Below are 25,305 nucleotides of genomic sequence, written 5' to 3' on the forward strand. Positions count from 1 at the left end.
GACTCTCTGTAGTGAAAGCCCGCCTTAACCCCCACACGGGACCCTTAATCTTGTGTCACTGTCACCTGTGACGGAACAATAACTTCCTCTTTTATAATTGATGCGGCAGGGAACAGCAGTCACTCAACAAGCAGCGGCTCAGTTGGCTGCAGGAATACAAAATGAGAAACCGAACACCGTTTGCCTTTCCCCCGCCCCGGAGCTCACAGAACGGCTTCAATATGACCAAGTTCACTTCTTAGGGCGCCGCGAGTGGCTGAAGCAACCAGTTCCCAGAGGGGCGTAGAATATGTGTTTTTTGAAATGCGTTACAATTTATAAAAACTCTCCCACTGATTACAAAAAAGATATTATATTCATTATACATTACGATCGAAACTACTTATTTAAAACGTACGTGCTGGGATATAAAGCTATAATCATTTTAAAAGTAATGTGCGCCTTGAGGTTTGCCAGTTCTTAAGTCCACACGGGGTGAAAAGCAATCGACGTGTTATTTTGCAATCTCGGTTTTATTCAAAACAGACTATCAGTTCATTATTTGCGACTATTATTGACAGGGTTGCCCTGCTTGTGGTTTCGTGCAATCGGTTATATGCAGAACATCACTTTGTCTTCGCACGATGCACAGCTATTTCGAGTTTTTAACAATCATTTGAATAAATTTGAATTGATATGATATAAAACCACGCGTATTGAAAGCCGCCAGCCACTGTCAGGAATTCAAAAACGCACGACCACGCAACCACAGAAGCCAAAAGAAGGGCAAATGCATCAAAATTGCACGAAAGCTGCGTGTGTCCCCCCAGACTGAGTTTAAACCGGATAGGATAACCGGGCGCCTGCATCACGTGAGACGCGCCGGCGCAGCCCTTCCCTCTTGCTTGCCAATCGGTAAGAGAGCCGGTGTTGTTACGCAATTCCGGTGATCCCGAGCGGGACCCGCCCACCCCAGCAAATCGAACTGTGGCGTGCGGAGGCGGGTGCTGTAAAAGAGACCTGGGCGCCGACGTGCGGCTTCGGCAGCCGTGTTGACAGATGCAGCATTTTAGCCCAGGATATAAACTGTGTCTGGACTGCTGCATTTAAGCGATATGGGCGAATCTGCTGCTTGCAATATTATACCGCAAAACTACAGCTAGGTACCGCGAATGGGCTGCTGTTAGTTCCGTTGCCTCAACAATCATAATAACAAGTAGCTACAGGTGTTTCCTTTATTTTTGTAGCTTTTTTGCGTAATGCAATTTTTTTAATTCCTGAAGGAGCATCCATAGGAGGTTTTACTTGAGTTAGGGTTCGCAAATGGAGTACTTGTTACAGGTTAAGGTGGGCGCTCTGGTGGGCTTGCTGGTCCTCACGCTCCTGTTTGGCTTCATTCCGGCGCGACTGAAATGGTTCCGGGAGTCGAGCGGAACAGGTAATGGAATTCGGTGGGAGTGTCACCTGAGTCTGATCGGCGTGTTTCCAATGGCCGGTCAACTTTATTATATTAAGAAGTGAAACAGGATCGGCCCCGTATTAGGGCGCTGTCCCTCTGTTCCGGTTCGTCTCCTCCTTAGATCGGCCTGCTTCGTGTTTATCATGCTTATGTCTTTGATTGTCAGTCAGAATAACAAGTTAACCCGCCCTGCCTCAATGAGTATACAGTGTAACATTAGTTTTTACCTATATTTTCACGGTCGCGAAATAATAACTTAATAGTACAGATCTGCATTCTGGGACCATGTGTGTGATTTATTCCGACACATAAAATGGACAGTGTGAAAGATGACCACATTTCACAGAAATGCAGCCTGAGAGAAATGTTAGGTGGAGTAGGGATTATGAAAAGATAAGATTGTGCGAGGAGCTCTCCCAAAGAGTCACACTGGGCCATGTCAGCTGATGCGGTGGTGACTCTGTTCAACCCAGTTATTTAGATATTCCTGTGTGGACACAGATGCAAAACATCTATGCAAAGAGGACAAAGAGCAAAGTGTGTCTTTGAATTATGAAAATAGCTATGAACGTGTTATACTCAATTAATTCCAAGGAATACAGCTCTTCCCTAATGGTAGTAATTGGCGTTATTTTTCAGATATTTTGTTGTCGTTTTTATTCATTTAATTGAGCCATTCCAGCCCTTTGGTAGTTTTCTTCATTCAAAAACGATTATTTTTTTTGCTTGTATGGTATTGATGAAGTGTCCTCAGGTATTCTTATCTGCACTGAAGGACATTCCTTGCAAAGTAACCGTTAATCACGCTGCCTCTAAGAAAGCAAGGAGGCCATTTTCCTCAGTATGCAGCAAAAGCTTCCTAAACTGATTAACCAGAATGATTGATTTGATCTCTGTACACAAACCAGAGTTTCCCAAGCCTTCACTTGCTGAGAGACAAGCCTGTTGTCATTGTAACAGCACTGCATTTCCACTGTATCCTGTATCGGGGTGGTGGGGGGGGCTGGATACGTTTAAAACTTATCAGTACAATATCTGCTTTGTTTATTCGGCGGGGATTGTCTGAGGAGTCCATGAATCAGATAAAGAACAAAACTGAAAAGCAGGTACAAAGTGATTCACTTCTCTAAATGTGATGCAATCGTGGCGTCACGGGAGATGCTAAGATTCACACAGCAGTTACACAGCAGAGCTGTGCGCCAAGCAAGAAACTATGTCGCAGTGTTAGTCAGCTCTTTCGTATCGCAAATGTGGAGAGATAGGAGATACGAAGGTCACTGCGAGATCACTACTAGATGTCATTTGTGACTTTTTACTCAACTTCTTGTGTGTCTGCTGACCGTTTCAAAAGCAGAGGTGGAGATTTCAGGTCCAGAGAGTACAAATCCAGACCAGGATTTTGTTTCAACCAACCAGTTGAGTACTCTGTGACTGTGACTCTTTATGCTCAACTGGTTGGTTGAAACAAAATCCTGGTCTGGATTTGTACACTCTGGACCTGAAATCTCCACCTCTGGTCAAAACGACCAAAAATCCCCAGTTAATTTCTTCTGATTACACTGCAATATATCGAGACAGCTATGGGCAAAGTGGAGATGCAGAAGGCAATTAATTGTAATGTTTTCACTAGTCAATGGCGGCGGCTACAATCAAAATTATGGCAAGCAAGGGAAACCAAAATACCACAGACTGGTGAAACTAGATGAAATTGCGGAGGCCTTTGTGGTTTTCATGCAGTGCATCCTGAAGCCTCTTTGTCTCCGCAGAAACCCACCGGGTGGTGCTGAGTTTCATCAGCTGCTTCGCTGGTGGTGTGTTTCTGGCTGCCTGTCTGCTGGACATCATCCCCGACTACCTGTCTGACATCGGGGCAGAGCTGAGCACCCAAGGGCTGAATGTGAGTGACGTAAACCTGCGGATGTTTCCTGAAAGCGCCTGTTAGCATCTTCCACCATTTTAGCCGCTCAGTTGCATGGTTTCAACTATGTAAGCTGCTAATATTATTAGCAACTGCTTTTTGGGAAACCTATTACCAGTCAGGCCACCACCCACCACCCCGTGCTTTGGAAGCCGTTGCAACAAACCCAAAGCTGATTGGATTTGCTGTCTTTCAGCCAACCAGCTTCCCCCTGGCTGAATTCATCATGGCCTGTGGCTTTTTCATGGTGCTCATCCTGGAGAGGATCGTTCTGAACTTCAGCGGCCCCAGAGGCCAGGAGAGCGCCCCCTTGCTCCCGCCGGCCGGCCACGGGCACAGCCATGACCGCGGAGACTTGGAAGGCAGCGTCCAGCACGTGCACGTGGACTTGCAGGCGCACTCCTCCTTCCGCTCCTTCATGCTTTTCCTGTCTCTCTCCCTCCATTCTGTCTTCGAGGGGCTGGCAATTGGCCTACAGACGACAGACTCCAAGGTACCGTAAGGCTGGCAAAATTAATTCAGTTAAATATTACATTAAAGTAATTAATCACATGAATTACAAGGTATATCCATCAGTGCTAATTACATTAATATATTAATTACAAGGTACAGCTGTCAATGAGAATACTTTATTACATTGATTAATTACAATAATGAAAAGGTGCAGCCGTCAGCACTAATTACGTTGATTAATTACGTTAAGTACAAGATATGTCTTTGCTAATTGAATTTATTGCTACGTCATGACAAATTACAAGTGCAATCTTTGACATGGGTCAGGCTCTCGGGGTCCCCTTACGTGACAGTGGCACGATGGTGTGCTCCCTCCTTTAATTAATCACCCCATCTATCTATCCTTCCATCTGTCCATATCCCCCATGTGTTGTTGCCGAGGGTCTGGAGGCGCTCAGGAATCACATGGTGGGACACAATATGCCTGGCTGTCGTCACAGGGCATGCAAACACACACACACACACACACACACACACACACTGTATGTCTGTGTCTTTGTGGGGACATTCCATTCATGTCTATTGGGCAAAACAGGACCCTAATCCCAACATGATGACCTTTGAAAAGACAAGACTTTTGAAAGTTTTAGTTTTTTGATTACAGTCACAGACTTTAATAAAATTCAGCTTATCCTTGTGGGTACCAAAACAATGGTCCCCACAATGTTGAAATAACAGGTTTTTATCCCGTTGTGGGGACATGCGGTCTCCACAACATAATATATACGTAACACACACACACAGAAATACAGAACGTGTCGTCGTCTTCTGAACGCACCCTTTGGGTCTGTCTCCACCCCAGGTGCTTGAGATCTGCATCGCCATCCTAGTTCACAAGAGCATCATAGTCTTCAGCCTGTCTGTAAAGCTGGTGCAGAGCGAGGTCCGGCCGCTGTGGGTGGCAGCCTACATCACCGTGTTTGCGCTCATGTCACCGCTGGGCATCGGCGTGGGCATCAGCGTGATGGAGGCACGCTTTGCGTTTGGGGCCTTGATCCAGGCCGTGCTGGAGGGACTGGCTGCCGGAACGTTCCTTTACATCACCTTCCTGGAAATCCTGCCCCACGAGCTGAACTCCCCCGAGAGACAGCTGATCAAAGTTTTCTTCATCCTGTTGGGCTTCAGCGTCATGGCAGGTCTTGCGCTCCTGGGTTGAGCCGTCGCCCCCTGCTGGTGGGGCGTGGTCTTTGTACTGTTGGAGGCTGCCTGGTGTGGCTTGCGGTCAAGTGGTAACCGTGCCCGTTCCTGAGACACTTTTCATTCTACTGATGGAAATGAGATGTAGCAGCTGCTGAAGACTTTTAATTAATCCTTTTAACACTATATAGTAGTATTTTATTTTTCTCTTTTAGAGGAAGGGATGGAGTTTAATTGGGTAATGTGTGTTAAGGACCACTAAAAATCCTCGTGGTCTAACACCTGTTTTCTGAACATCATGACAATGGACAGATTTCAAGACCACCCAACTGTTGGTCCTTGTATAATGCCAAAAATATCTATATGTTTTTAAGAACATATTTTTATTATTTCACATTACCTGTTCAGTCTGTTACAAACAAATGACCATAAAAACAAGCTTATTGTCTGTGTCCTTGAAAGCTTGTCATTTACAGGACAATGATCATAATACCTCTTAAAATACGTAATGTAAGTGCAATTCTCTCAAATTTGTTGATCCCACAACAAAAAAATGTTTACATGATCAGTGGAAGGCTGCTGGCAGGTAGTTCATTTACTTTTCCATGTGTGCTTTTGGTCTGTAGACGGTTATACTGTCTGTGGATACAAATGGTCATAGTTGGGTGACCCCCGTCATTTGAAACAATGACAGAGGCTTTGGATTATATGTGGATAATCTCCCCCCAATGCAAAAGGATTTTTTTTGAATCTGTGAAATCAGTACAAATAGTACTAGAACTTTTGGCTAATTTATTTATGCTTTCATCTGAAAGGATGGACATTTGAGAAATGGCCCAATAAGGGATAAAGCCCTTGCTCTAGGGCCCAATAAGGGATAAAGGCCTTGCTCAAGGGCCCAATAAGGGATAAAGGCCTTGCGCAAGGGCCCAATAAGTGATAAAGGCCTTGCGCAAGGGCCCAATAAGGGATAAAGGCCTTGCTCAAGGGCCCAATAAGGCATAAACGACTTGCTCTAAGGCCCAATAAGGGATAAAGACCTTGCGCAAGGGCCCAATAAGGGATAAACGACTTGCTCTAAGGCCCAATAAGGGATAAAGGCCTTGCTCAAGGGCCCAATAAGGGATAAAGCCCTTGCTCAAGGGCCCAATAAGGGATAAAGGCCTTGCTCAAGGGCCCAATAAGGGATAAGGGCCTTTTTCAAAAGACCAGTGGTGAAATTTCTACCAGCCTGGGGTGCGTTTCCCAAAACTATAGTTGCTAACTTTGTTAGCAACTTGTGTGGTTCAAACTATGTAAGTACGATGCAAGTATTTCCCGAAATCATAGTTCGAACTAGGGAGGTAACGACATTGCGAACTTACGTAGTACGATGTATCGTTAAATGACACAGGTGTTTCCCAAAACCATGGTTCGACTAAACGTTAGTAAACACTGTCGTTAAATTGTGCAGTTCGAAGCTTAGTTCCAGGTAAATAAGTACAGTATGATTGTACATTAGATCGACCAAGTCGGCAACTGTCTGTAGTGAGCAATAGGGAGAATTTTCAGACTGTAAAGTATTATATTAGCACAGGGGTGGCTAATTTTATCCAGAAAGGGTCGTTAGGGATGCAGCTTTTCGCTGCAACTCCCTACTTAGAGTAGTATGTATAGGACTGAGGAATTCGCACAATTGGGTTTGAACAACTGATCGAATGGTCATCCCAAAAAAACTTGCACACACCCACCCTTTCCGAATAACAGTGCCTACCCCTGTTACATATGCAGTTAGTGTGTATTGCTTGGTAAAGGAAGTTGTGTACCCAGTGGTCATTGTGCCATATGGTACACGTCGACATATATAGTAAAAAAAAAAGAAATATATATAAAAAACATTCATAAAAAGAAAAGAATAAAACCTGAAAATAATAATAATAAATCATGATAGAATGAAACATGGGGGAAGTAAATTATACAGCAGAGAACCTGGTGGCAAAAATATGGGGAAAAAGAAAAGGGCCGGTGGGGGGGGGACATTAGTGGCCAAACATATCTTCTATTAACCGCTGTCGTACATGTAGGCCTGCGGGATGCAGTCCATCATCCTCAACATGGCCTTCTTCAGTCTCCTGTGCCAACATCTCCTCATGGTCAGGCAGCTGGACGTCTGCTGTGACTGCCACGTTGTGCAGCAGTGCAGTCAGCACCACCACTGCACAGCACCTCGAAGGGTGCAGCTGCAGGCCACCAGCAGACTTGCAGGCTCTCTCCACGACCGTACACGTGCTGCTGTGAGCACGGTCGTATCGCTCCTCTGCCTCTGTGATGGCTTGCTGGATGTTGGTGAGCAGGTAGGGGTGCAGAGGGTAACCACTCTCTTCAAGGAGCCAGCAACCCCCTTCACCACCTTCTGCCACCTGGCAGACAGCAGAGTAGGCCCTCTGCATGTCTAACTTACCTGCATGTCTAACTAAACTGCCTGCGTCAGGCTACTATATGAAAGGGTGACCAGATAATCCACGCCTGGGAGGACACTTTGAGCTACTTCAGGTGCTTGGCTAAACAGTTCTGTTCTTTTTCTGCTTTGTTTCCTTGACTGACATACTCATCCTGCTGTTTCACATTAACATTAATGACGTGCATGATTTTAGGAGACTGACCAATCAGCACACAGCAAGAACTCGTTACTTAAGTGAAAATCCAAGTTCTGTTCTTTAAAATGGTACCTTACAAATCCTGTCCTAATTTAGCATTAAAGTGTTTAGTTATTCATGACACACCACAACAAAATATGTCTACTGCATATAATCCCTGAGATGGCGTGAGATTTTCGATTCGAGACAAATCTGCACGCGCATTTACATATATGTAACAGTTTAATTACCTTGTAAATAGTCTGTGGGGTTTGCAATCTACCCGAACGCTCATCAAAAATATCCATGTTGGTATTTAATGGGGACGCCAGCGAACTGATCATGCGCAGTGTGTCCAGAGCTGCGGACACGCGATTGTTCGTATTTTATGTGCATTTGCTCGGCCACACGTAGGCCAACCGCTTTTAAAGGTGAACGCGCACTTGCGTACCTTTTAAATTCATCCCCATTCATGGTTCATCTCACATTGTGAAGAATCAGATGAAGCGGGTAACTTTGTGTTTCTTTAACAAAAATGCACAAAGCAATCCGACATCCGAAGAAATGCAAGGTCCGATGATCTACACAATAACATTTTCTCGCTTGTATGATGTCAGATGCTAGGAAAAAGTCACGCTCCCCCCCCCTAAATAAATAAATAAATATATATGTTCGTAAATATAACATACAAGTAAATACAAGTCATGAATAATCATTACGGGTACAGATTTACTTTCATTATCGCCGCTATTGTTGCGGTCGCCGCGCTTGAATTGTACTCTGAGTAAAGCAGGAACTGGTAGGTGCTATTTGTTATTGGCTGGTTGGGGCGCTGTAACCCTGTTAAAAACCCAATGGTGAAGCGCCACACACTTTGGCTCCTCCAGCAGGACCCGGTACTGAAAGGCTTTTGCAGAAATCGGTCCTTCTCGCTTGCATGCCCGGTGCATGTGATCCGAGAGCTGGCTTGCTGGTAACGCGTCCCCGAATTACCTCCCCAAAGCTGATCGCCCAAATAGCCACCGATCAGTTTTTCTTATTTATTATCCATCGGGTTTTTTTTTATTAAGACCGACGCATCCTGCTTATTTGCTCCACGCCACGATGCTGCAGTTGCTGCTTCTATCTGCTCTGGCAGCGGCCACCCGGGCCAGCGACGTGCTGGAGCTCACGGATGACGACTTTGACAGCAGGATCGGCCACCACGAGCTGATCCTTGTGGAGTTTTTTGCACCCTGGTGAGCTCTCCCTTCCCCGCATCGAGACGAGTCTTTCTGACCACATGCACTTTCGTTTTGCTGCAGATGACTTGAGTCAGGCGTCGCTTTCGTTTTCTACCAATGTAGTCGGTCAAACGAGGGATCATCTGTCTATTTGAACTTACGCCAACAATTTTACCTAATTTTGTTCTAGTCTGTGGTCTTTCTCGGGTTTCTAAATATCAAGCAGAAAGTAAACTTCCATTTCTGTCGTCCCTTTTGGGGTATTTCAGTTGGATGACGATTGCACAGAGCCTAGCGAGTTTGGCTGCATATCTCCGAGGTATAACGCCCACGAAAACGGATGTCTCTCGTTAACTAGTTGGTTAGTGCTTGTATAAACCGTGTTTATGGGTACTGTATTCTAGCCCATAGTCTCCTTGGGTTTGTTTCATACGTGCCGTCAACCGGTACCTGCCCTAGGTTTTAGAAACTTTGCCTTCCGATGCACTTTGCCAGAGTTTAAATTTTTTAATTTGTATAGTATGTAACAAACATAACACAATTACCACTAGGTGCTTTGTCTTTTTTTGTAATAAATTACATTCAGTTATAACATGCACGACTTATGAAAATGGTTTTTAAGTTATGCATTCGACTCCGCAGTTCGTCTGTGATACAGCTCTACTCCATGATTAAATCTCATGCGTATTTATCGGGAAAACAACAGTCTTTGCTTGGTTGAATAGCCCAGTGTTTACCAGGTCTGCTCTGCTGTGTTGAAACTCCATTCGCAGGTGTGGTCATTGCAAGCGACTTGCTCCAGAGTACGAAGCTGCAGCAACACGTCTGAAAAGCATCGTCGCCTTGGCAAAGGTATCTGTCACTGCTGAAAATGGGTGGGAAAACGCTAAATGCTGAAATGCTGCTTCATTTGCACGAGTACGAGTGCAGGTACATTTGAATACTTCTTGGGTGGTTTTGCGTTGGGGGGCCTAAACGTGTGATCTGGTAGGGCAATGTGCTGAAGATCGTTAGGTTAGTTCTGCTCAAATGTGACAAGGTTTATGCTTGGTGTTTCGTGTTCTTACCACACACAAGCACTGTGTTTTTGCATAAGCCTGTAGCAAATGATATTCGGCCAGTGTATGTTCTGAGATAATGTACGTTTTGTCTTTGCAATATGTCAGTGTGTCAAAATGAAAAATGCTTCTTGTAGTTGTTTGCTCAGATTGGAGCATTAATACTTGATAATTAGTAATCAAGTAACATCTACTTTCAAAGCAAATGTGCTCTGCTTCCAGCTACTAAGTATAATTCCACAAACCACACTATCATTTTGTTACCCGTATACATGTCAGTTGTCTCAACACCCTCCAGTGTTGTGTTGACACTTGACTATTTTTAACATGCAGTGTGCATCTTCTGCTCTAGGTTGACTGCACTGCAAATTCCAACGTTTGCAAAAAATATGATGTGAGTGGCTACCCAACCCTTAAGATTTTCAAAGGTGGAGAAGATTCCGGCAGCTATGACGGACCTCGAACTGCTGGTAATTGTTTTCTCAAGGCTTTCTCTGAAGAATCCATCTCGGCTGATGGAAGTAGTTTTCCTACCTATATTTTGCTTTGGTCGGCCTCTCTGGCCAGAATGGAGACTAATTCGGCACTCCGTGGCTCCTCAGACCCAGGAGCTGTTTTGCATGTGCAGTTTGCATGTTCTCCCCATGCGCCTGTGTGCTTCCTCAGCGAGCCGATTACTTTCCTTTCCGTGATACATTTGTGGAGTTCAGGTGCTTCCAAAATGTATTCTTAGCTGGTTGGGATGGATTCTGTATCGCTGGCTAGATACTTTACACTGAATCTTGAACTATGTGCCTTGTCTTCAGATGGAATCGTGAGCCACATGAAAAAGCTAGCTGGTCCAGCTTCATCAGCGATCAAGACTGCGGTCGAGTTTGAGAAATATATTGGAGATCGCGATGCAAGTGTAATTGGTGAGATGTTCAGGCCCCCTTTGCGAGACTCGTGATTCAGTTGAGTTTCAGGAAGCCTGATCGTCTTGCATTTGGTCAGGCTTTTTTGCGGACAGTGGCAGCTCTGCGCAGGCGGAGTTCCAGAAGTCTGCCGGCTCCCTGAGGGACTTCTACCGCTTTGCACATACAAACTCTGAGGAGCTTCTGAAGAAATATGACATAGAAAGCGAGTGGGTGATTACCTTGCATGCATTATTAATCAACAAAGATCAGCCATGCAGTTGTCTAACAACTCTTAAATTTCCACTCTACTGCTCTCTCATTCCATAGAGGAATTATCCTGTTTCGACCTGCACGCCTCAGCAATAAATTTGAAGAGAGCAGTGTGAGGTTCAGTAAGGATACGATGACCAGTGACAAGATCAAGAAATTCATCCAAGATAACATGTGAGGTTTTCTTCTCTTGGTTCCAGCTTCCGGAAATGTGTTCCTCTGTTTGGTGCTTTTCTGCTTGTGTATGAATTTGGTGTTTTGGTAGTAAACATTTTTTTTTTCCAGTGTTAATTAGCTGATGGCTTTTTTTAAGCATTTAACCGGTTTTTAAAATTCCAATATTTTTTTTTGTCAAAATATGGTTTTTGCTAACAAATGTGGCTGTACATGTACATGTATGTTAAAATTGTACTTTTGACTTTTTTACAAAAACGTTCTCTTTTGTACAGCCAAAGTTAACCTTCAGATCGCAGCAAACTTTTATCTTGTCTTATCCATTTCAAGCTTTGGTATGTGTCCCCACATGACTGAGGACAACAAGGACCTGATCAAGGGCAAAGATCTGATGGTGGCCTACTACGATGTAGATTATGAGATGAATCCCAAGGGCTCCAACTACTGGAGGAACAGGTAGATACCCCACAGTAGCCTGCTGTAATTACAGATTCAGAAATTCGCTTGCATAATCATCAGAAATGTCTTCATGTAGGGTCATGAAGGTGGCCAAAGACTTCTTGGATCAGGGGAAGCAGATGAACTTTGCAGTCGCTAATAAAAACGCCTTCAGCCATGACTTGTCGGAATTTGGGCTGGACTCCCACACTGGGGAACTGCCAGTCGTTGGAATTCGCTCTTCCAGTGGAGACAAATATGTCATGCAAGAGGAATTCTCGTGAGTGTTTGGTGATCTCCCAGAAATGCATCTGTTAAATTATTCAGCTTGTTAATCGAGCATGATGGCAAGTCTTTGATCTCCCGCAGACGCGATGGGAAGGCCCTGGAACGATTTCTGCAAGACTACTTTGCTGGAAAGCTTAAACGCTACCTTAAGTCGGAGCCAGTTCCTGAAAACAATGATGGCCCAGTGAAGGTGACTTCACATTGTGATTTTTCAGTATTCAGTTCGCCATACAGTTCATCCAAAAATCATACTTAATATTCCATTTCATTATAGGTTGTAGTTGCTGAGAACTTCGATCAGATTGTGAATGATGACAGTAAAGATGTCTTGATTGAGTTCTATGCCCCTTGGTGTGGCCATTGCAAGAGCCTAGAACCAAAGTACAAGGAGCTGGGTGAAAAGGTAAGTTTGAGTTAAGATGTGATGTTTTGTTTCTCTCTCTCTCTCACGCTGAACTGCATACAATTATTTTCTTTCCCTCAACCAATAGCTATCCGGTGATCCCAACATTGTCATTGCAAAGATGGATGCCACAGCCAATGACGTGCCTTCGCCCTATGATGTCAGCGGGTAAGGATTTCAGTTCACCAGCCACTAAACTATTGTATTCCAACCCTGAGGTCAGAGTAGATCGTAAAAATTCATACACATTTATCTAAATGTACTGCATGCAGTTTTTTCACGTATTAATGCCAATAAAGGAGCGTGTACGCAGCAACATTTGTTAGATGTACTTTCACTTAGGTTCCTGAAGATGGAGACGTTGTTCTTTTTGGGGGGGGGGGGGGTGGCTAAGTGGGTTACGATACTGTGCCTGTGTTGGGAAGGTCACTGGTTCAAATCACTGTTGGGCCCTTAAAGGGTCTTAAGCACCAGCTGCACCAGGGACTGACTGGCCCTGCATTGAATTTTTAGATAAGTCTGAAAAATTAAATCTGTGCTTCTATTCTATTATAGGTTTCCTACCATTTATTTTGCCCCAGCTGGTAGGAAAGAAGATCCCCAGAGATATGAGGTTGGTTCTGTTTATTCAATAACTACAGTTGATCCTTCTGTATCGTGACTTTCTGTATCGTGGTTTTGAGATGCTGGGATCTGCAGAATTTTTATTTTTTTCCCCCTTGTTCTCCAAAAACTTTTTAGCGACACACAATGTATGTACAGTGCTGGTTTGAAGGATGCCAAGTCCATTTATGGCAGCCTCTCCTTATATCTTGCGCTTCTCATATCTTCTAACTTTGCTTCACTTACCCAGGAGCCCAAAAATTATGTGGTTTTTCCAGATCACTGGGGCACCTGTATCTCTAACCCCCCCCCCCCCCCCCCCCCCCCCATGTGGAACGGTTGACCACCTGGCTTGCTTGTGGGAATGCACCACTTGCTTTTGTCTTCATAGTAATGGTCCTAAATGTCTTGTACCCCTCCAGGGTGGCCGTGAGGTCGGCGACTTCATCTCCTATCTAAAGAGAGAGGCCACCAATCCCTTGGTGGTCGAAGACACTGAGAAGTCAGAGTTGTAGACCTGAAGATCTGTGGAAGACATGAGCTCTGGAGCCTCAGACTCCAAGTCTATGTGCACTTAAGCTGCCCTGGTAGCGAAAGATCAAGTTTGCTGGGAGGCGGCTGTTCTAAGTTTGAGAGCGTTTGTTTTCCCTCTCAGATGGATGCACTGCTTTCATGTTACCTTTTTTCTAGACGATTTTTGTGGGGGAGGATTTTTTTTTATTTTTTTTTTTTTTAAATCACTTTTGTAATTTTGGAAGATGTGAAATAAAAGTTATGGACCTGAACTCTACTTCACTGAAGTGAAATTACTGCCACACTTGAGACCTCTGGGATACTATCTGCTAATATTACAGCGGTTGTCGATGATCCTGTTTTGGTTTGACTAATAACTGGTTTTAAGTCTAAATGGAGCTAACAGTACCTTGTCTAAGTGGGTAATTTCAGTTAGTAGCAGATGCAGGCACCACATTCCTGAATGTACACAGAATTTGATGTTATGGAAGCTCGTTTTTACGTTTTTTATTTATTTTTTTCCCCTCTGTGCATAAGTAGGTGTGAAAGCTGACCATTGAATATCGTACGGTACTATATTTCTTTCTGTTGCCAAATCATGACAAACTCCTACAGTATAACCATAAGGTTCACGTGACTTGTGAGTGACCAGATTCATTTTGTGTGATCAGGGAGGCTTGTAAGGTATGATTTGCAAACTTTCTGATGCTGTTTAGCTCCTGTAGGGAAACACTCTGTGTGGATTGACAGAAATGACAATGAAACGCAAAAATAACCGAAACTTGCAGGAGAAACGTGTGTAAAAAATTTTTTTTGAATTTGTCCATGACTTTTTTTTTTTTTATGGCTGATTTGAAACTAGCAGGTAAATGATTTGCGTGGTTGACTCTCCCTCACCCCTGAAGATAGTACAGTATATTAAGTTATGCCAACAGTTTGACTCGGATACCCAAGGGTGTCTCTAGCTAGATCCGGGGCTTGACTTTTTTGAAGGGAGACTGGCACCGGCGCTAAGCTTAAAATATTCGGGGCTATAGCCCCGAGTGCTCGGACCTAACGCGCCCATGCGGATACCCACTCCTTAGACAAATACTGTTGGGCTAATGTAGGTCATTATTCACCTGCTCATTCTAAAATAGCACCGCAAACCCTTGACTGCTGTTTTGAATAATACACCCATCAAATTTAAACATCCATCCATTTTCCAAACCGCTTATCCTACTGGGTCGCGGGGGGTCTGGAGCCTATCCCGGGAGCAATGGGCACGAGGCAGGGAACAACCCAGGATGGGGGGGCAGCCCATCGCAGGAAATTTAAACATTCAACACATATCTCTTTATCCAAGTGATGTACGTCAAATGCGTGAAGTACCTGCTGGGATAGTTCTGAAAGCGGTTGTCGGTCAGGGTAGAGTTTAGTCTCTCTTTGCAGTTAGTACTCCAGCGCAGCAGATGGCGATACGAGCCTTTCACTGAGACGCGGTAACGGAGTCGCCATTTTGGATCTGACCGGTCTTGACTGAAACTCAACCAATAGGAGCGCAGTGCTGTGGAGCAAGCCCGGACATGTGTGAGGGGAGCCGTGCGGCTTACACGTGTTCGTGCCGGTAAGCTTTAAAAATATATATATATGCCAGATATATAGTTAAAATGCATGGCGTGTAATACGAGTACATTGTTACACAATTATACCTCAAATGTGGGGACTACGTAGCCGTCCGAGCGCAATGACAGCGGTATTATTACCATTAGCTCGGTGGTCTATAATGGTCGATGACAGCTCGACAGTATCGGCTTACTAAATTTTATGTGTGGACTGTCGTGAATATAAATGTCGTTTGTGAAAGGTATTTACACCATAAGGTCTTTAGATATTAACCAAAATTTGATTACTTAATTGATATTTTGTTGGTCATTCTATTCTTTCGACGCGGAGGCAGAGCAAGTTAGCTAGATCAGGATTGGTCATAATACACTTGTGTTGTGGGGATGCATATGTTAAACTGCTTCGAACCAGTTTCCTGTCATACATAATGCATTGCGTAATTACTGAGTAATCCTATATATGTCAAGATGCGTAATTATTACTTATTATTAGGATCATGTGATGTGCCGTAAATACGTTTGTGCCGATATGAAAATGGAGAATGCCCTTATTGGTTGTTGTATTATTCCCCAAGGACTGTATGCGCGAGCGTTTACTCTGCTTGTATGGAGCTGCGTACGATGATTCCATGTATGTATGTACGTGTGGATTTAACAAGGACGGGAAACACGCAGTAACGCTAGTTAATCAAGAGGAACGGAGGGTGAAGTGGGTGGGACACGAGCAATCGCGGTGTTTCGTATTGAAGCGTTGCTCTGTAAATAGGATCATTATGCGAGTGAAAGCGGTGCATATTGGAAAACTTTCAAAAATTCGTGCCTGTTACAATGGTTCACTTAATGCATTTTAAAGTTTTTGATTAGAGTTGGTTCTACAAAATATGAACTGCATCACTGCGCAGGCCTTTCTTTTATTTTGAAGGATCGATGCTTTTAGACAGATTGGGTTAATTCATTTTTAGCAGGGTGTTTCTCTGTTTTTCTGGTAGGTGTCCTTAGAGAGGAGGTCGGAAGATGCCAGGTCTGAGCTGCTGTGAGATGGCCTTGGAAAACGTGAGGAGCTCCCACGATCCCCGTCCTCCAGGCCCTATCCACCTTTCCTTAGCTGCGAGTCCTCGAGGGGCTCCGGAGTGTCGCAGGAAGAAAAACCCAGCAACAAATAAATGGTTGCGGATACAGGCAAAAAGAGCGGTACTGGAGAAGAGTGGCGTCCTGCAGAAGAAAAAACAAGCGAAGGACAAACCCAGAGACCGGGGGGGCTTGGGCTCCGTCGCGTTATCCCCGGACCCTGGGATCTGGGGGGACTTTTCATTCCCCCCACGGACCGAGGTTCCATCTGACATCTTGTCGGTGGCTGGCAGCCCTGCATGGCACCTGTCAGGAACGTCCAAAGCTGGGACGATGTCCTCCGTTGGTGAGCGCTGGGAGACGGACAGCGGGGTCTCCTCGGCAGCCAGCCCCCCCGTCAGCGGCCGTAACTCCCCCTGCCCCTGCGCGAATCCAGCCAAGGTGGTCGCCATAGACTGCGAGATGGTGGGCACTGGCCCAGGCGGTCGCTTCAGTGAGGTGGCCCGTTGCAGTACAGTGAACTACCATGGGGAGGTGCTGTACGACAAATACATCCAGCCGCTGAGGCCGGTCGTGAACTACCGGACTCGCTGGAGCGGTATCTCCCAGCAGCACCTGGTCAACGCGGTGCCCTTTGACAGGGCGCAACGGGAGGTGAGCTTAGAGCCGGACTCTTAGCGCGGGGGCCTCTTTCGCTGGCGACGTCACTTTTCCCAGGATAACGTGATTCTGTACGTTTACAGATCCTTCAGCTGCTGAAGGGGAAGGTCGTCGTCGGTCACGCCCTGCACAATGACTTCCGAGCCTTGGGATTCGTTCCTCCGCGGCACCTGATCAGGGACACGAGCCGCTCACGTGAGCTCAGGCGGTTGTGTGACTTTCCGCTCCGGGGCAGCGTCTCCTTGAAAAACCTGGCCAAGACCCTACTACACAGAAAAATTCAGGTAGGAATATCCTGCCTGTTGCCACAAGAGGGCACACTTTGCACACATTGTTTTTGTATGCAAAATCCGGCAAAACGCCTTTCCTTCCTGCATTCCCGAGAAGGCAGAGAGGGCTGCTTACGCTGGTTTGTTCTGAGACTGCAGTGTGACGGTAGTACAGCTGTGTGATATAGATTATTATATTTGGTATGTAACTGTCGCAGACCATTCTGAGGTTTCGCATGGACAGATGTGTGACATCACGGTTTGCTCCCCATCACAGACCAGCAGGCAGGGTCACTGCTCCGTGGAGGACGCCATCGCAGCCATGGACCTCTACAAGCTCGTAGAGACGCAGTGGGAGCAGAATGTGCTGGACGCGAGTCCGAGTTTGGACACGGACTCCCTTTCTGAAGCGGCATCGACCGCTAGTCACTACATGCAGGACCAGTATTGGCCTGAAGAGATTTCAAATGACTGCAAGTAAGGGGGGTGGCAACAGGACACCCACTCTGGGTGGGGGATTTGCTGCGTGCTGGTTTAACCCAACGCGAACCGGTTCGATTTCACCAATGAGAAGTGGGTTAAAGCCTCTGGTGATTGGCAGCAGTAAATAATAACCCCTCCCACTGCGGGGTACCAGTGTCTCAGTAGTCCTCAACGGAAGCTGCTATAGATGAGATCTGAGCTTTAGTGAGAATGATGTACTGTAGTTCTGAGTCCTCACACTAGAGGGCAGTCTCTAACCTCAGCAGGCGCAGGTTCATTGTGGTCTTGCTTTATCTGCACATGTATGTATTCCCAGGATGCACACTGTTTAGAGAAGGAATGACTGATTGAAAAGATCAAGAATGAGAACTGAATGCATCATATTGCATCTCCTTGCTCATACAGAAGATCTGTAATCCGTTGTCCAGTTTTCCACTTATCGTAAATTCTGGTTTTTATAACCACTGGTTTGGCAAAGTTAATCGAATCTTTAAGGAAATATAATTCATTGGCGCAAATGTAATAATTTTAGGTTGTTTAATGCAGCAATGAAAGAGTTTCATCTTAAATTATGTCCGGTTGTAATGGATAGTCTGGGACTCAGTTACTTGTCTGTATACTGTGTATATGGTTCTCGGAGTACACAACATGCACTTCGCTGAATTTCTGTCACGCTGAAAGTCTGTTCATCTTTCTCCGTGGCTGAACTTCCTTCCAGAACTTTTGGACTTTAAGTTGTTGTTAAAAATCTAACTTAATAAAAAATAATGATAACTGGCATTAAAATTGATGTGAACTCCATCTGTATTGCTTGAAATTGCAGTTTTTTTGTGAACATAATATATCCTGATATTTTTAAGCTCCTTTGGCTGACATGCCCCAGTTCCATATTTGTATCTTGCACTGCCTCTATCCTGCCAGTAGGTGGTGGTATTACAATGAAACATTTAGACGTTTAGAAAGTGGCCAAGAACAGACTGTATAGCTTCTACCCCCAAGAATAATTAGGCCTCCCAGTATGTTTACTTAACATCCTGTGAAGTCAGTGTTTTCTGTAGTACTTGGTAAATGATGTAATTCCCTGTATTTTTCTTTACTCTCACTCCCCTTCATGCTGTTACTGGGTCACATTTGCTGCTTGTGTTGTTGTTTTCCCAGTATAATTACAAGGGCGTGATTAGGCCAGTGGCCGCATAACTGAGCTGGGGGTGTTCAGCGAGCGCGGGCTGCATGACTCACATTTGCTGTGGTTCCTCGGCATAATTTCGCACAGGTTAAGTGTAATGGCTCCTGGCCCAGAGATCAGGTTTAAAGGGTTCACAGGCCGCCGCGTGAGGCTCTGGGTTAGGGTTGCCAGTTTAAATCTCTCCGTCGACAGTCTGACTGTCACCATTGGGCCCTAGAGCGAGGCCTTTATCCCTAATTGTTCCCGGGACTCCATCGCCTTGGATAAAAGCATTTACGAAATAAAATAAAGCCTCATCTGTAACTGGGTCATGCAGTATCTTCAGCATATGTAAATTACAGCTTAACGTCAAATGATTTTAGGAAGTGCCATATAAAGGGTGAGGCCTCTTTTGTGCACTGCGCTTTTGTAAGGTAATGGGTTTGTAATCTAAGCCTGAATAACCTTTAACTGACACAAATCTGTGGAAATTGTAAATCGCTCTCTGTAGGTTTCATAAGGTTTATGTTGCATCTATCCCACAAAGCCTTGGTTCCCATTAGTTGATACCGTTGCCCTGTCTGCTCCGAGTGGGTGGTCATGTGACTGGTCAGCTGACCCATCCCCCGTCTTCCTTTACCTTAACGGGAGGTTCCTCTGCCTTACATACGCTAAGGACAGCCTGCTATTGCGTAAAGGGCGTAAGGCTCGTATGACGGAGATTAGGGTTATTCCTTGTCGTAAAAGATTGAAACATTTGCAGCGGTAGGTTCAGTTCAGAGCTCAGCTTTGAGAAGATAAAAGGGATCAGAGTTTCATCCCATGACTGCAAAAGGCCATTAGGCGATGCAGAGAATCCCAGTCTTAAAATAAAATAACATGCCCTCCTTCAGACTTAAATATTTATTATTGATTATAGATAATCAAATGTGCCTGTTTTGTGTTGGTGACCCTGTACTCCAGAAGACGAAGCCTACGGATCTCCAGGACTTCAGGAGTGAACCATCTGAGGTCCCCAGGCCAACAGCCCGCAGCCTTGCTGACAAACGCACCTGCAATGTACCTTCGTCTTCAGAACCAGCAGTCAGCTGTATCTTTAGCTATCGACAGGCTAATTCTCCCACTTACTGAGCTGTAAACTCAGCTGTAGGAGGAAGGAATGTGGTTCATTTCATTATTATTCTGGCTCGATATAAACACAAACACGTGTCGTGTTCGTTGGAGATTAAGTTGTAATATTTACACTGGGGTATTGTGTAGGAGTTCCATACTCAATATGCCTGTGAATCCATTTAATGTTCTGATGAACAGAAGTGAGACCTGGAAGTAAAAACAGCCCCCGTTTGCTCAAAAATACACTAGTTAAATGAAAAGGTCTCGAGTCCATTTATGGGTATAAAAATTACTGTTTTCAAATGAAAGGACAGAGCTGAGTGAAACTTGAACATGATTTCAGTTGAGAAACGCCGCTGTAAACCCCAGTGGTGCAGATTAGCATACTGTACCGCCAAAGGACAGTGAGCTTTAGCAGAGTTTGTACTGTGGGACACACGGATGTAGGTTCAGATGGAGGAGTTAGGTGGAGTTACATAGATGTGAAGGGTGGGTGTTGGGTGGGGAGCGAATAGGTTGGCATTATGTTGGACATTTTTTAGGTCCATTTCCTACCAGGCGAACTGGTTCACAAGAAAATGGGCGGATAGTTGACAACGGGGAGTTTAAGAACCACATTTGTGTCAGACCTGAAACAGGAGGAATGAGGTTTACTGTCAGAACGATGACATCAGCCGCTCGGGCTGTTCAGCAGCTTTTTGAAATGCTGCTAAATTCTTCAAAATGTGGCCCATCTGGGGTTGATAGATATTCCTGTAAGGCAGTGACAGACGTGGGGCACCTTCAGTGTTTTGTAAGCTAGCGCCTAGCATGTCTTCACATGAGCACTGAAGCCCACTGCCAGCCAGTTGTTCACACGGCAGACAAAGAGGAATCAACTTCTCAACATTCCTCGGCTTCGATAATCTGTGAGGAGTCAACAAGGCTTTTCTGACCCCCCCCCCAGCCTGCCCAGGAAATGGTCTATGTCCATCTCCCCCCTTTTTCTTTGCAATTTTTCCACCAATTAGCTAAAAAAGAATCTGTGCTGAGTAATACCATGTGACTGGCTAATCCCGTCGTGGGCCATGCTACAAATCAAAGTTCTCAGCCTGCCCCCTCCTCACTGGCTGCTTCCCGGCCTGCTGAACACCCAGCTCTCGCTCTCGGAGGTAAGGTTCTACGTCTTGGAGGACTCTGCTAAATATGTTAATGGAGATTTAATGTCGGGTGAAATTACTTTGGTAAACGTACGATGGTTCTCCATGTTCAAACCATGTCGCTGAAACCGTGTTCCGAGATCTTCAGGGTTGGAGGAGTGTAACTATTGAATTTTGTCCTGCAGAAGATTTTCTCCTTGAAAATAACATCTCCTGCCCACTTCTGCCGTGTGAGAAGCTGTGATAAGAATCCAAGGACATGGCGGTCACTGTAAGTCATGGTTGTCCATTGAGAATGTAGCTCCACTGCAGTTTGAAGAACAGTTAGGGATCATGAGGATATTTGCATTAGACTGGAGCATTTTGGATAACATCCATGTGTATCCAATAGTATATCACAGACAATTAAGCTGTAACTGAAAAGTTAAATTGTATTTGACTTTATTAAGCATTACACTTGGACTTGCTGATATCCCCAACCTCACACCTTTTGCTTACTGGGAAAAACTCAAGACCGGCAGTGACTTTGTACTTGATAAGTCATGGAGATGGATGGATGGGTAGACCGTCAATCAAGGCTCAACACTCGGTGGAGTAGATGCTAGTCCATGATTGCTCTGTTGAGAAAGGCATCCTCTTTTTGGTAGGACTCAAAATTACTGCTATTGGAAAGAGGTTTACCAAGTTTTCTGAAGACTTGTGAGATTAATTCCCCCCCCCCCCCCCCCCCCCCCCGTGATTCTGCTTAACAGTCAGCAGCAATTCGAGCAGCTAACTTTCACGCCACATTAAGGATTAGTTTGTTTCGAAACTGTTAGGGACCCACACTAAAGTGACAAGTGACCTGTGGGCCTGAACACTTTAATTGTCCTGCAGGGTGGAACCTTCCGGATGGTGTCTGAGGAGGAACAGGCATTACGTGCCAAACTGGAAAGACTAACTGTGAAGGATCATGGACCTGTGTTTGGACCCTGTGCCAAGCTTCCAGACCACACAGCCCAGAAGGTACCGTAGTCGCTTGGCAGGCACCCGGAGTCCTCTACCCCATGAAGACCTGACTGGACCACAAATGAGCATTCATTGAAAAGCGTTCTTATTCATTGTGAATCACAGATCTTGTTTAAGCCAAAAAGCCAGATTATTGAGATAATCCCCAAAATGTGAGCAGATGGTCACACCATCGCCCCCTGCAGGCGAAGGACGAGTTGAACGAGACGGAGGAGAAGCGGGCAGCTGCTGTGGTACAGCTGCGCATGATTATGAAGAAGGCGGACAACGGGGACGACCTGTCCAAGGGTGTGCTGGAGACCTTCGGGGACAAACCCGACAACGTGCTGGTGCGGTTCATCCGAACCCGTAAATATGACACGGAGAGAGCCTATGAGCTTATGAAGGGTGAGTCCCGGCCACGAGATTAAACACAGACCCTGTGTTTGTTCTGGTTCTGGGTGGAGAGAACCTCTGTCAGCCGTGTAGTTTGATTTCTTTTACCCTGTATCTCATGCTGTATTCTGCTGCATATTCCTAACTGCAGAAGTAATCCATGTTAAACTTTTCAGCAGTAATCTTGACCCATAGCATTCCGTGGAAATACTCCTGCAGTATCCTCTTGACGTGCTTACTGGAGGTATTGTCACTGTCTCGGTTTTTCAGTTCAGATTTTTTTTTGTGTCTTGCTAAGTAAAAAAAAAAAAAAAAGTTTTATGTATAGCAAGTTTGTAAAACCAGTGATGAAGCTCAGGCAAATCAGCTCTCACAGCCTGAGGGGGAGCTGCAGAAGTACAAAGGGTTCATCTGAAGGCTACAGCAGGAACCCCGGAATATTCTGGGATGTGACCATTCCCTACCAAGACTGCACGGCCATTTCCCATCAACCCTTTCAGGCTACGTACGGTTCAGGCAGCAGTACCCCCGAGCTGTTTGAGAACCTGACCCCGGAGGCTGTACGCAGCACCATCGAGGCAGGATATCCTGGCATCCTGCCCACCAGGGACAAGTATGGCCGCGTCGTGCTGCTCTTCAACATCGAGAACTGGGACTACGAGGAGATCACCTTCGATGAGGTATGAGCCATGACCCATGGCTCTTTTTAGAAGCTCATCTAGGTCAACATTGTGCCGATTACAGATGTCACCACTGAATTGGTCCAGCAGGCTGCGAGAGTGCAGGTTACAACCAGGTGTTAATACAGACTTCAATGTCAGTAACAGAGAGTGCTTGTGGATGGAGGCTATTTTCTAAATTAACTTCTTAATTTTGTCTGAATATTTTCCCTGACCACTTCAGATTTTGTACCTTGTTCAAAGTTTCAGAACAGCCTCCTCTGGGTCATGTGAAAACGTTTTCCAAAGGACCACTTGCCTGTATTGCACAGATCCTGCGCGCCTACTGCGTCATCCTGGAGAACCTGCTGGAGAATGAGGAGACCCAGATCAACGGCTTCTGCATCATCGAGAACTTCAAGGGCTTCACTCTGCAGCAGGCATCAGGCATCAAAGCCAATGAACTGAAGAAGATGGTGGACATGCTGCAGGTGTGGAGGATGGGTCCTTTCCCCAACTGCATTTTCCGACAGCTACATGTTGGGTTGACGTGACCTCATGTGACGTATTCCTTCCTCTTTTGTGAGAAGGATTCCTTTCCTGCCCGGTTCAAGGCCGTGCACTTCATCCACCAGCCCTGGTACTTCACCACCACCTACAATGTGGTCAAGCCCCTCGTGAAGAGCAAACTACTGGAGAGGGTGAGTAGGAAAGGTCAGGGACATTAGCATTTAGCGAAGCACGCCGCTCTCAGCACACATTGGAATGTTGCTGCGCAGGTACTTATGCATCAAATCTCGCTTGTTTAAAGGTGTTTGTTCACGGCGATGAGCTGGAAAATTACTTCAAGGAGTTTGATGCAGACATCCTGCCAGCCGAGTTTGATGGGAATGGTGCCAAATATAATGGCAAAGCAACCGCAGAAAAGCTATTTGGGTCTGACACTGCTCTGTAACCCTATGATCTCATCAAATTACTGGGTACCCAAAAATACATACTATATTTAATGGTGTTTCTAAGGTATAATGTACACCTTGTTTTGTGAACGCAAAACCTTGCTCTCAACAGAGCCAGTGCAGTAGGTTCCTGGTCAATGGGAGGACTGGAAGATAATGTTACAGAAACATCTGAATGTTTAGCAAAGATGGTAGTCCGGTATTACAACATCGACCACAGTAACAAGCACAACCAATGAAACATATTAATGCTTCTAGCCTATCACGTGTGCCGATGATGAAACCTAAGGGCCCTGCAGCTGCTATTGGTCACCTCATGAGCTGACCTTCCTCCTTCAGGCCAATGAAATCAGACCCCAGATGTATGGGCCTAGTACCCTCCTCTGCCCTAATTTAGGAAGGATAAGTCCATATTCACTGTGCAAGGACACATATTGTATCCGAGTGGAAGCGAATAGTAAAACATCTTGGACGGAATTGAAACGGCAGTTGACACAAACTAAAGAAATGTTTACAATAAAATACATATAAACATTCGTCATGACTCATGTATGACTTTTCATTAAAAAACAAAAAAAAAAAACTAAAAACTGTCGCAAATACAATTTGGGGACCCTCCGATGGTCCGAAGACGGGGTTGACAATCGCTGTTCTAAACCCCAGCAGTATACATTAGCATACCACCAAAGGACAGCGCGCTTCAATAGTTCAATGTACTGGGAGACACATGGATGTAGGTTCATATGGAGGAGTTAGGTGGAGTTACATAGATGTGAAGGGTGGGTGTTGGGGTGGGGAGCGAATAGGTTGGCATTATGTTGGACATTTTTTAGGTCCATTTCCTACCGGGCGAACTGGTTCACAAGAAAATGGGCAGATAGTTGACAACGGGGAGTTTAAGAACCACATTTGTGTCAGACCTGAAACAGGAGGAATGAGGTTTACTGTCAGAACGATGACATCAGCCGCTCGGGCTGTTCAGCTAGATTTTGAAATTCTGCTGAAATTCTACAAAATGTGTTCCTGAGACCAGGCTGAGAAACTGCACAGCAGGGAGCTTCGGGACACGGGTCGGCCGACCCGTACGGGTCTGGCCAGTGCACGTTCACCCCGCGGCACAGGAGCCCCCACTGTGTAAGTCTATTTCCCACCTACACCAGTTTTAAACAGAGATGGGGACACATTCGTTTGTTTTTCAAAAACATTTCAGTTCTGTGTTCAGGTGGCCAAACACAATTCCTGCTTAGTTTTCAAATGCCACTTTAAGAATATAGAGGACAGGTTAATGATTCCCATTTCCTGTAATCCCAGTTCCAACT

General features: G+C 45.3%; 4 protein-coding genes and 1 long non-coding RNA gene across 7 annotated transcripts; 4 read left to right on the forward strand and 1 right to left on the reverse strand.

Annotated features, from left to right (window-relative positions):
- The first annotated feature begins 939 nt into the window (after window positions 1–939).
- slc39a1 (solute carrier family 39 member 1) lies at window positions 940–5,454 on the forward strand. The gene is made up of 4 exons (XM_049030671.1): window positions 940–1,417; window positions 3,205–3,335; window positions 3,553–3,849; window positions 4,672–5,454. Exons 1-4 carry the CDS (start codon window positions 1,303–1,305, stop codon window positions 5,023–5,025), a joined length of 897 nt encoding a protein of 298 aa, XP_048886628.1. The 5' UTR covers window positions 940–1,302; the 3' UTR covers window positions 5,026–5,454.
- On the reverse strand, window positions 5,371–6,105 carry LOC125751623 (uncharacterized). The gene is made up of 2 exons (XR_007400716.1): window positions 6,047–6,105; window positions 5,371–5,984 (listed from the first exon to the last, which is right to left on the reverse strand). It is a non-coding gene; the product is annotated as an uncharacterized LOC125751623 (long non-coding RNA).
- Window positions 6,106–8,502: 2,397 nt separating this feature from the next.
- On the forward strand, window positions 8,503–13,759 carry LOC125751619 (protein disulfide-isomerase A3-like). 2 transcript variants are annotated; one of them, XM_049030668.1, is made up of 14 exons: window positions 8,503–8,594; window positions 8,692–8,859; window positions 9,618–9,696; window positions 10,255–10,372; window positions 10,709–10,816; window positions 10,896–11,025; window positions 11,126–11,242; window positions 11,573–11,698; window positions 11,778–11,960; window positions 12,050–12,158; window positions 12,243–12,371; window positions 12,460–12,539; window positions 12,927–12,984; window positions 13,397–13,759. In XM_049030668.1, the coding sequence occupies exons 2-14, from the start codon at window positions 8,726–8,728 to the stop codon at window positions 13,487–13,489; spliced, it is 1,464 nt and encodes a 487-aa protein (XP_048886625.1). In that variant the 5' UTR covers window positions 8,503–8,594; window positions 8,692–8,725; the 3' UTR covers window positions 13,490–13,759. The 2 variants fall into 2 exon arrangements, with proteins under 2 accessions (XP_048886625.1, XP_048886624.1); XM_049030667.1 differs by having other exon boundaries at window positions 8,537–8,859.
- Window positions 13,760–14,535: 776 nt separating this feature from the next.
- Window positions 14,536–18,372, forward strand: isg20 (interferon stimulated exonuclease gene). Of its 2 annotated transcripts, none has more exons than XM_049030669.1 (4): window positions 14,536–15,093; window positions 16,081–16,813; window positions 16,903–17,103; window positions 17,366–18,372. In XM_049030669.1, the coding sequence occupies exons 2-4, from the start codon at window positions 16,106–16,108 to the stop codon at window positions 17,567–17,569; spliced, it is 1,113 nt and encodes a 370-aa protein (XP_048886626.1). In that variant the 5' UTR covers window positions 14,536–15,093; window positions 16,081–16,105; the 3' UTR covers window positions 17,570–18,372. The 2 variants fall into 2 exon arrangements, with proteins under 2 accessions (XP_048886626.1, XP_048886627.1); XM_049030670.1 differs by lacking the exon at window positions 14,536–15,093 and adding an exon at window positions 15,122–15,722.
- A 1,997-nt stretch (window positions 18,373–20,369) lies between these two features.
- Window positions 20,370–24,453, forward strand: rlbp1b (retinaldehyde binding protein 1b). The gene is given in 9 exon segments (XM_049030672.1): window positions 20,370–21,000; window positions 21,174–21,259; window positions 21,865–21,993; window positions 22,182–22,383; window positions 22,872–22,897; window positions 22,899–23,051; window positions 23,363–23,521; window positions 23,621–23,731; window positions 23,842–24,453. Coding segments are annotated over 8 exon segments (936 nt in total). The 5' UTR covers window positions 20,370–21,000; window positions 21,174–21,247; the 3' UTR covers window positions 23,986–24,453.
- Window positions 24,454–25,305: the final 852 nt, after the last annotated feature.

The sequence above is a fragment of the Brienomyrus brachyistius genome, chromosome 11 (assembly GCF_023856365.1).
Source record: "Brienomyrus brachyistius isolate T26 chromosome 11, BBRACH_0.4, whole genome shotgun sequence".
In the NCBI taxonomy this organism is placed as follows: domain Eukaryota; kingdom Metazoa; phylum Chordata; class Actinopteri; order Osteoglossiformes; family Mormyridae; genus Brienomyrus; species Brienomyrus brachyistius.